The following is a 10,778-nucleotide window of genomic DNA, read 5'->3' as shown; positions in this document are numbered from 1 at the left end:
TCTACAATTTGTCCTGCCTGCAAGCTGTACTGAAGTAAAGATGTTACATAAACTGGGAGTGGCCAACCAATAGCTGAGCCAGCTTGAAACCCATGCCACAAGAAGAAGCCCACGTCTGACACTGCCTGGAGGTCCAGGAACCAGAGGCTGGATAGCTCAGAGACCTAGGATAGAACCAAATACAATGGGGTGGGGGGATGAGGGGGTGGGGGGTTATGGAGTTGGGGGTCTGGGGGTGGGGGGTGGGGAGTCAATGAAACAATTCCTAATGATACTCTGCTATACTCATAGACAGGTACCCAGCATAATCGTCATTAGAGAGGCTTCATCCAGCAACTGATGGAAACAGATGCAAAGACCCACCACCAGCCAAACATTAGGCTGAACTCTGCATCCTGCAGAAGATGGGAAGTATTGTAGGAGCCAGATGGGTCAGGAACACCTCAAGAAAATTCAGGGCTCACAGGGACTCACAGAGACTGAAGTGACAATTGGAGAGCCTGCATGAGACTGAGCCAGACCCTCTGCATACATTTATGCTGAGCTTTACATTTTTGTGGGATTCCTAACAATGGGAGTGGAAAGAGAGGGGGCTGCTGTCTCTGAATCTTTTGCCTGATTTTAGGATGCCTTTTCTCCTACTGGGTTGCCTAGTTCAGTCTTTCTTTTTTTTTTAATTAATTAATTTTTTATATTCCAATCCCAGGTTCCCCTCCTCCCTCTCCTCCCACTCTCCCCTCCTTCCAACATCCCACCTCCCATCTGCTTCTCAGAGAGGGTTAAGCCTCCCCTAAGTCTGTCCCATAACCTTGTTGAGGAAGAACCAAGGTACCCTCCCATATCTAGACTGAGCAAGGTTTCTCTCCATAGAGAATGGGCTCCACAAAGTCTGTTTACACATTATAGTTAGATCTTGGTCCCACTGCCAGTGACTTCATGTATACCCCAAGCCATACCACTGTCCCCTGTATTCGGGGATCCTGGTTCAGTCCTATGCCTGTTTTGCTTAGCCAAGTCTTAATATGAGGGGAGGTGCCTAGTCTTATTTGAATTTGATACAGCATATTTGGTTGATATCCCTGGGAGGCCTGCCCTTTTCTGAAGGAAAATGGAGGAGTAGTGGGGAGAGAGGCTGGGCGGGGGGAGGAGGGAGGGAGACTGTGGTGGGGATATAATACATAAGAGAAGAATACATTTTAAAAAAGAGTTTGTATAATTTTAATTTTAAAAAAGTGTAGGTAAATTTGTATTTTGAGCTGTCTATGCATTTGAGAAAATGTTCACCTTGTCTGTGGCATCTTCTGTGATGTCTATCAGATCCTACTGGCTTGTCGTATTGCTCAGGTCCTTTATTTAAAGACTTCCTGTAGTTCTGACCCCAGAAGATTCATATGTTGGAGGTTTGGTCTCCAGTGTGGTGACTCAGAGGGGGTGGTGGGACCTTTGAAATGTAGGAGACTATTATGTCATTGATGGTGCTTTGACAGTGGGCTTATCAGGTATGCAAATGCCTTGGACCACCCCTATGACAGCTAACCCCTCACCCATTCACCAGTAACCCCAATGAACTAACCTAGACCTAGTGGGGGCTGTTTCTTTGTCTTGCTGTCAATGTCCCATCTGGAGATCTGGAGTGAATAGAAATACTTGTTCAAATCTGAGAGGGAGGGTTGCATGACTCCCTGCTACAGGTGAGGTACATGCAATAGTGACTGACCCTACTGTGGGTGGAGCATCCATTGGGCAATCCTGATATGATTACTCTTTCCCTGTGGTATGGGACAGTGTGCCCCCTTCCTGTGGTGGCTTGTGTGATGTCCTCTGATATGAATAAAACATGCAACTGAAGGGGAACATCTTTGAGGGGAAACCCTATCTTCCTCTATGCGGTATGGTTGGCATGCCCCTTTTATGAATGCAGTCTGTCAATCAAACATAGGAATGCCCCCAAGGTGGCTGATGGACTAGAGAATCTTTGTAATCCCAGAATCCCACATATGGCATGTGATTATAAGCAAGTCATAGAAATAGACACTTGGTCTCTGCTGGATGCCATAAGAGATGTAATTGAGGATAACATTTCTGCTCAGAAGGAACTGCTGGCAGGAGGAGGGGATTGCAATAGAAGAGACACATGGAGGCTCAGAAACAAGGAGGACCCTGAAAGAGACGTACATGGTCACCCACAGAAGGGGAAAGGGACACGATCTCCTGAGTATATTGGAGTGGGGAGGCAGTGAGTGGAGAGGGAGTTAGGAGAAAGAGAAGGGGAGAAGAGGAGGGGAGAGGAAGACATGAGGGAGCAGGAAGATTGAGTTGGGGAAGGAATAGAGGAGAGCAAGGAAAGAGATACCATAATAGAGGGATCCATTATAGGTTTGAAGAGAAATCTGGCACTAGGGAAATGTCCAGAGAACTACAAGGACGACCCCAACTAACAATATAAGCAATAATGGAGAGGCTATTTTAAATGCCCTTCCCTGATAATGAGATTGATGACTACCTTATATGCTATCCTAGAGCCTTCATCCAGTAGCTGATGGAAACAGCAGATACCCAGAGCAAAACACTAGCCAAACTCCTGGAATCCAGTTGCAGAGAGGGAGAAGTGATAAACAAAGGGGTCAAGACCAGGCTATAGAAACCCACAGAGACAGCTGACCTGTATAAGAAGGAGCTCATGGACTCCAGTCTGATAGCTGGGAAACCAGCATTGGACCAACCCAGACCCCTTGAACATGGGTCTCAGTTAGAAGGCCTGGGAAGTCTATGGGGCCCCTGACAGTGGAACCAGGATGCGCGAAAGGACTTTGGGAGCACATTCCCCGTGGAGGGATACCCCCTTAACCTAGAAACATGAGGGAGGGGCTAGGCCCTACCCCAATTAACTTGACAGATTTTGATGATCCCTCCTGGAAGGCCTCACCCTCCCTGAGGAGTGGGTTCGGAATGAGATGGGGGAGGTTTGGGGACATGGTAGGGTGGGAGGGAGAGGGAACTGGGATCTATATGTAAAATAATAAAACAAAATAAAGAGACACACGGATGCTATTTTCTACATTGCCTTCTGATTTGGCAGGAAAGGAGGGATAAGAAGGATGGGTTTGCATTTTTTTTTTTTTTTTCCAGGCAGTTAAGAGAATTCGTTAGACCTGGGCTAGAGAACCCTTCCTGGAACCCAAAAGTCTTGATCCGTGGGAAGAATCAGATAGTGAGGAATGAAGGAAGGAAGCAGAAGTGACAGAAGATATCCTTCAGGCCTGACTTTTAATACATAAGAAGGAAACATCTGTGATTCAGTATGCATAGAGAAGCCTTCATCATTTCTTAGCCCAGGAGATGATGTCAGTCGGGGGAATATTTGGTCCCTCAAATGCTTCAGCTGGGAGAGATTTGTAAATAAGCAATAGAAGAACTTTCCACAGCCTGGCTTGGGAGGTCATGGGACATGGGAGAGGAAGGCATGGGATCAGCCTGATATTGTGGAAGTGAGAAATTGAGATATATTATGGATTTTTCTCTTTCAGACATACGCTACATAGTTTGAGGCAGTGTAAGGGAAACCATTCCCAATGAGATGGCTTATATGAACAGTTAGGGAAGCTTGACTATCACTGCCTGGAGCCTATCATGGTTGGGGAGGTGTGTAGTTCTCCAGGATGAGACACTGCATGGCATATAGATTATAGTGGTTATGGATGATTAAGATCTAAATAATGCGGTATCTCCACCCATAAACTGTGTTTTGAAGAAACAGTTGACACAAGTGATGGGGTATTTTTAACGCTATATCTCCAATGTTAAAAATTATACTTCTAGATTGAATTCCAAGACCAATTAGCATTTGCTTAGAAGAGACAGCAATGGACCTTCAGAGGCCCTGCCCACCCTCTGTGTGCATACAAGCGCTCTATCTGCATGTATGCCTGTACACCAGAAGAGGGCATCAAATCTTATTTCAGATGGTTGTGAGCCCTCATGTGGTGCTGGGAATTGTACTCAAGACCTCTGGAAGAGCAGCCAGTACTCTTAACCCCTGAGCCATCTCTCCAGCACACCTGCCCACCCTCTTTAAAAGGATTCATTATGTAATGCTAAACAGCATGTCTTACAGATTTGGAGAATCATCTGGAAGGCCAGTAAAAATGATAGGTAAAAAGTTTGAAGAATTCATCCTGTGTGGGTGGGGAAAAGGCACTTCTAGGAACACAAAGTTGTTGAGATAAAAAAAGATATGTGTAGCAGGAGTATATTACCTCTTAAGCAATTATTAATCGGGGAGGTCCATGAGGATCCCCATAAAATATAAGGTATTGCCACTGCTATTAGCTACATGTCAGAACTAGATGCTGAGTTTTCCACAACTGAAGACACTGTTTTGTTGCAGGATGTTAAAAAAAATAAAATTTGGACTAAATCAAAAGCTCATTTCTTGTTGGTTAGCTTTTGTAGTACTCGAAGGAACTATAACAGAATTGTGGAGAAGAATTGTGACCAACAGTCTTGTTTGGCTATGGAACTTGTATGCTATACTTTTGACACTCTAGTCAGAATATGCCATTGGTTCAAAAGTGGCACAGCTGATGTAAACACAACCAACTGCTTTCTGCTGCTTTTTTAGGTTCACCTCACAGGATAGAACAAATATTTGGTACTATAAGCCAGGGTAAAATCTATGACTGGGGAATTATAGGATTGAGGAGGCTACTGCTATTGTTTTGTTAAATAGGTATTATGTATCTCTTAACTTACCTTCTAAATATTTATGCCTGTATCCACACATTACTGCAGAATTTCTTTTTTCCCATAGATAGTGATTACCAGATTGAAAACCAGTTGAAATACTGAGAGTAAGTGACTTTTGCTGTGGAACAGTGCCACAGCCATAAATAGAAGAGGATATTAGGACATTATTATTACTCCCTTAAGAAACATTGTAGCAGAGAGGGTAGAAAAGAAGCAACAGCCAGAAGGAGGGATGGAGGTGTTGTATAGCTATTTTCTCTGAATTGAAACTTTTCTTCCAGGAGGGAGGTGGAAGGTTCACAAGACTCAGGAAACTCATCAAGAAGATCACATAATTCACAAGGCTTAGGAAGTTCATGAAAACTTTTAAGACCCAGGAAACCCATCACCAAGTTTATTGAAGCAGCAAAACACGGTGGTAGGAAAGGAGACTCTTCAGCCGAGCCTCCTGTAGGTTGTTCAGGGGACTTCAGGGATGCATGTTCAGCCATGCCTGGGTGGGTTTTTCGGTGATGCAGCCATCTGCCCTCGAGTCACCTGTGCTATTGTAAGACATCCATCACCTGAGCATCTGAAAGCAATACCAGTAAAGTTATGGCCTCACCAAGCTGAACTTGGATTAAGTGGTTTGTTTGGTTTATTATCAGTGCTTTATCTGGTAGGAAGGGACTTTTTTTTTTCTTCATATCTCCCCAGGAACAGTCACACAACCCTAGGATTGTTTATACTTATACTCACAGATTTGATCTATTTCAGTGAATGCATGTAAAGCAAAACCAGCCAAGGGGAATGAATACACAAGGCGGGTGCTGACAGAAGTGGCTGAGTGGGAAAAGGCATTTGGTATCAAGCCTGATGACTCGAGTTTGATCCCCGGGGACCTGTGTGGTGGAAGAAACAGAACTGACTCCTACGAGCTGTCTTCTGACTTCTACATGCAAAGTGGCATGTGTGTGCCTCCCCTTATACAGTAGATAAAATAGAATAATTAAAAAATAAGAGGGAGAGGCAAGGCATAAAGCCGTTTCCTGTTAAGAGCTTCACAACATATTCTCAGGTCCTGTGGAAACCACAGCCTCATTGCTTTAGTTTCTTTTTTCCAAGTGGTACTGTGGATGACAACTCGAGAGCTCCCTAGTCTCAGATTCTAAAGTATTTTGGGATTTCAGAATGCACAGGGCTTGTGCTATGTTGACTGTCTTTTGCTGTTTCAGCTAGTTTCTTTCTTCTTTCTTTGAAAAAAAAAAAACTCAGGCAAATAAAAAGATTCATTATAAAACAGTGCTTATTGTGTTTCTTTATCTGATGAAGTGGAGCGTGTAGTCCATTGCTTTAACAACAAAGTAAATCTTAAAGATAAAGAAATTTACAAATGAGTGAAATAAAAAGTGACAAGAAGAAAAGACAAGACATTGTGTTCCTAAATTCTGAGACAGGTTTAGTAGCATGTTTATTATCATTAAAGCATGATCTTCTTAAAAATAAACCAATATAGCAAAAAGTCATTTTGAGAATTTAATATTCATTAAGCTTGGAGTACTCAAAAAAATATGGTAAAATAGGTTCCTGACCAAAATGAACTCACTGACTAGTCAGAGAGACTGTTAAAAAAATACAACAGCTTTATGGCCACCACAGGAGGTTGTGAGTGCTACTACTAAGCATTTAGGTATGACATACTATAGAAGTAAAAATAGAATGACATATAATTAGCTTTGGTTGGAGAATTTGAGAGGGATAACAAAGAGAAGATACTGAGTCTGACTCCAAAGACAGATATGGCATGAGCAAGTGTGTGTGTGGGACGTGGAAATGATTTAGCAGTTTGTGGATCATAATAATTCTGTGTCATTGGAACCAGACAGCCACAGAATGCTAATCTTTTGGGGGAATGAATTCCAGTAAGGAAAGAGGAAATTGAGTTATTGCTTTTTATGTGTGACAGTTTCTGGGTAGCACACAACAAGGTCTGCAGGCATGTGTGAGAATTAGGTAGATGGAGGGAATGAGCTTGAGATGAGCCACTTGGAGGAGTTGGAATTGACAGAATCCAGTAACTGATTAGATACAAAGGGGGACTGTGATGCAGAAAGAAGGAAGGGTCAAGATTTTTCCTATTCAGTTAAATGGGTGACTTAGCCTTTCTGTGACTCTCAGCCTCTTAATCCATGACCAGCATAATGTATCTACTTCAGAAAGCAGATGATTTTTTACTGTTTCTCAAGAGCTTCAAGTGAGTTATGTCCAAAAGAGCACAGAGAGTGGCACAATCTGTGCACCGAATAAATGGTAGTCTTTATGCTTACAGTGGATGATTACCTTGCACAGGGAAATCAGGAGAGCAAGGCTGTGGAGGTCAGGGAAGATTTGGTTCAATTTGGGGCACATTAAGTTAGAGGTGACTCTTGACATTACAAGAAGATCAGGGCTGGGAATAAGCAAAAGTGAAAGGGTTGGGACTGGAACTTGTTTAAGAAATGACAGACAACTCATAAGACAAAAGACATGCCTCTACTTCTTGTTTTCAAAGACACTGCCATGTTTAGATCAGAGAGTGGACCCAGAAACTCGTATAGGGCTGATGAGAACAGACTGTTCAATCAGCCAGCAAACGTTCACTACCATCAGCAATTTCTTCATGCTTTCTTAAAGCAAATCTCTCAAGGTCTGAAAGCCTCTAGATAACAATGCTCTGCTCAGTATTTTGCTTCCTCAGGTTAGAGGTCAAAAGTTCTACTAACTATTATTTGTCAAAATATCTTAATACTTTAATATATTTTGAAAAATCTCAAAGGCTTCTCATACTAGCAAGCTTTAAGTAGTTCAGTGCAATCCTCTAAATTCTTACTTTTTCTGTTCCTGTTATTCGTATGGTAGACATGCTAATGGTAGACATGCACACTGTTCACCTCATTTTGTAAAAACTCATCAGAAACATACATGACTATGACCCCTTGTTTGATAGGAAAGCAGCTTTGCCCAGATTCAGCCAAAGAGCTCTGTAGAAGCTTCTTCAGTTTGATGGTCATTGCCAATAGAAAAGTTGTGTGGCTGGCCACATAACAATGGAATTAACATGACAGTATATTTGCATTGATCTACTTTTAGTAGCTTTAAAAGAATAGTCTATGCAAGTATTTATTCAACAGATGTTTGGTGATCCATCTATTATGCAAAAATGCCAGATGTGTGCTATGTCTGAGGCCAAATGTCAAGCATTGAAGATCCACAGCAGGGAAATGGAGTCTGTGTGTCAGGGTGCAAATGTATGAAATCTCACATTCAACTCCTGACTTCCAAGCTTTCTGATTATGCCAATGTTTTTATCCCGTTAGTCTTAATGTAACCTAGAAGAATTAATTTCTACTTTACAGGACTGTTGTATCAACAACAATATACAATGTAGTAATGGTTGACATGCAAATTAAGCCCCAGGTGAATTGTTACAAACTCTTTGCCCATTAAGAGCTCTCCATTTTATTTTCATTATTATTTAGATATAGCCATTGTCCTTTCTGTCTCTTTGAGGAGACAGGTATAGTAGTAGGTAAGTAGTAGGTAAGTGTGTGTATGCAGAAGGAACAGATGGGCCTGCAACAAAATAGCCTTAGTCACAAGGAATGAATTAAAAAGACCTTTCTGTGTTCTGGCATATTCTTATAGTAACACCTCACTTAATGCTTACAACTAGCCCTGCTAAGGTAGGTACCATTAACTATGTCCATTTTACAGATGGGCAACAAGAGGACAGGAGGTTCAAGTGATTTGCTCCAAGATCACTAGGAAACAAAGGTTTTAGATTTAGGTATCCAGTGTCAGAGCCCACATTTCTGATCACTCAGGTTTTTTTCTGTTTGACTTTGGTTTTCAAGCTTCATTTATACACAGTAGAGACTATGCTTTTTAGAAAATCATACAAATCAAGGGAAATTCAGGAAAAAGTCAAACTGAAAAATAGGTATAAATCTGGAAGAAACTCTGGCTCGGTAATTTCTTCTCACCAGGTTTTAGCTACGACTGGTCTCTGTTGACCTAACACAGACCATAAGGGCTTCTTCATGCCTGTAGGCGTTTCCCAAGGAGGCCTAGCCAAGCTCTTCTCTGTGTGCTGTCTAGTTCGTGGATGTTTTTTAGATTAAAAAGATTTTAAATAGCTCCATTTTCCCCATTCCTTGGGGAGCACGAGTTGCAACTTCTCATTTACTTAGGTGAATCCTCCATGAAACCTTGTATTTGTGAAGAGGGGTCATCCTGGGTCACCATCACTTTTCACTAGAGGGCACTGTGTTGACATCTCAATTTTGTGTGTGTTGGGGGTGGGGGGGCACTTTGAGGCCAGTAAGAGATCCTGTCCTATTGAAAGTATACTTTGATATTTATGAGCCTATTGGCCACAACAATCTAGTTCATTTACAAAGACTTAAATGGGAAAATAATATAATTTTTCAGAAGACTCTGAGGACTGAGTCCAAAGAAAGGAGTGAATAGCTTATATCTTCGTAAATCACAAGATTCCCCTCCCCCCCCAAAGAAACAAATACAAGTTGGTCCTGAGCCCAAAGGCCTCCTCAAGAATCCCTATGCTTCAAACAAAATTGGTCGGGTTGAAGGCCTAGAGGACTCTCGCCTTTGGTCCTTTCTGTTTGGCACTGTATACCAGAGCTTTAAGATGTGGGGAATTTGAGTGAACTCACAGGAATAGGAAGAGACAAGTTGGAGAATGAGGTCCAAGATTCCTCAACTCAACTACAGGATGAGGAGTGACTCTGGGGAGCCAAGTGTAACTTTGACTTGTCTGCATCCTTTATGGCCAAGTCTCTTTTTTCATTTCTATGTGTACTTCTCCAGGGCACTGCCCCTTCATGCCTAGCTCACTACTTCAGCTGTCTGAAGTAATATACAGGGAAGGCAAGCCTGGCCAGAAAGAAAATCTTATGAGGTTTCTGGAGAACTCCAATGATCTAGTTTCTACAGAAAGAACATACTATAATGTTATACTTAGACAATGTATCTGCCTGGCTTAGGGCCACAACTCAAAGTTTTCCAGGTAGCATGGTCATCTATATTTGGGCTAATAGTGGCAGTTGTGGTCCCTGCAGGGTGGTTCCTGAGGTGAGGGATGAATAGGGGCTGCTATGTAGCCTATACTTGGTTTGCCATGCCATGCATTCAAATAAGGAGTTACTCATGCTCCAAGGATGCCTTTCCTAAGTTGCTTAAGGTACTCTACCAACTGGTGGAGGCCTTGCATCAGGGTTCTGTACACATGCTGAGTCTGCACAGAACATCTAGCTGGTGTGCTATGGTGTGTTCCAGGTGTCAAAAATATTGTTTGATATCTTCCCACAGCTGTTGGACAGTGATGCTACATCTAGATGCGAGCATCTTCCATCTATCTTCAGACTTCTTTAAACATGAGCAACCTTGATGATTTTATCCAGTGTGTCATAAAAATTATTTTTACATGTTCTATGATATGAGGAAGTTTGGGAGGCACCATATCAGGGATAAGTAAGGGTGTCTATAAGTCCATCTGGGTACAAATAATGCCCAACAACAGAAGATTACTCTGCTTGTATGTTTGGATGTGGTTATCTGTAAGGGATAGCCAGAAAAGGTCTAGGTCTCCAGAATATCCACTCTATCACTGGTTATAACTTCCGTTACAGTGGAAGAAGGCTGCCTGCTCACCTAGACGACAATCTCATTACCCAAAGTCTTGGGAGGTTTGCCATCCTTTGTGTTGTTTTTCTGAATCTGTGTAAAAGAGGGAAATACAAAAGCATGTTAGCTGAAAGGTCCCATGAGGTTCCAGGAGAGTTAAGGAAATGGCACAGGGTGATGTCTTAGATTTCTCCTGTGCTTGGGAACATCTGGGATGACAATGCTATTTTCTTTGGTGAGCCCTTTGCCTTTGCCTCAGGGAGGCATCTCTTCTTAGCCCAGAAGAGATATAAATAGAGGGGAATAGGGGTATTGGGAATTGGTTTTGATTGTTGGGCTTCAAGCAACATCCATGTTGCATTATTTGT

The 10,778-nt window shown here is 42.3% G+C and overlaps 1 protein-coding gene across 1 annotated transcript in view; it reads right to left on the bottom strand.

Moving 5' to 3' along the window:
• Window positions 1-5,119: 5,119 nt before the first annotated feature.
• Window positions 5,120-10,778, bottom strand: part of Cd84 (CD84 molecule) — a 42,978-nt gene continuing 37,319 nt past the window's right edge. The window contains exons 8-9 of the mRNA XM_051186295.1: window positions 10,438-10,503; window positions 5,120-5,317 (exon numbers count right to left, since the gene is read on the bottom strand). Of these exons, the coding sequence (XP_051042252.1) occupies window positions 10,438-10,503 (66 nt within the window). The 3' untranslated portion in view covers window positions 5,120-5,317. The remainder of the gene's footprint in view (window positions 5,318-10,437; window positions 10,504-10,778) is intronic.

The sequence above is a fragment of the Phodopus roborovskii genome, unplaced genomic scaffold (assembly GCF_943737965.1).
Source record: "Phodopus roborovskii unplaced genomic scaffold, PHOROB, whole genome shotgun sequence".
NCBI classification, from domain to species: domain Eukaryota; kingdom Metazoa; phylum Chordata; class Mammalia; order Rodentia; family Cricetidae; genus Phodopus; species Phodopus roborovskii.
The sequence above is the reverse complement of the archived record's forward strand: the minus strand, read 5'-3'. Positions and strand labels throughout refer to the sequence as shown.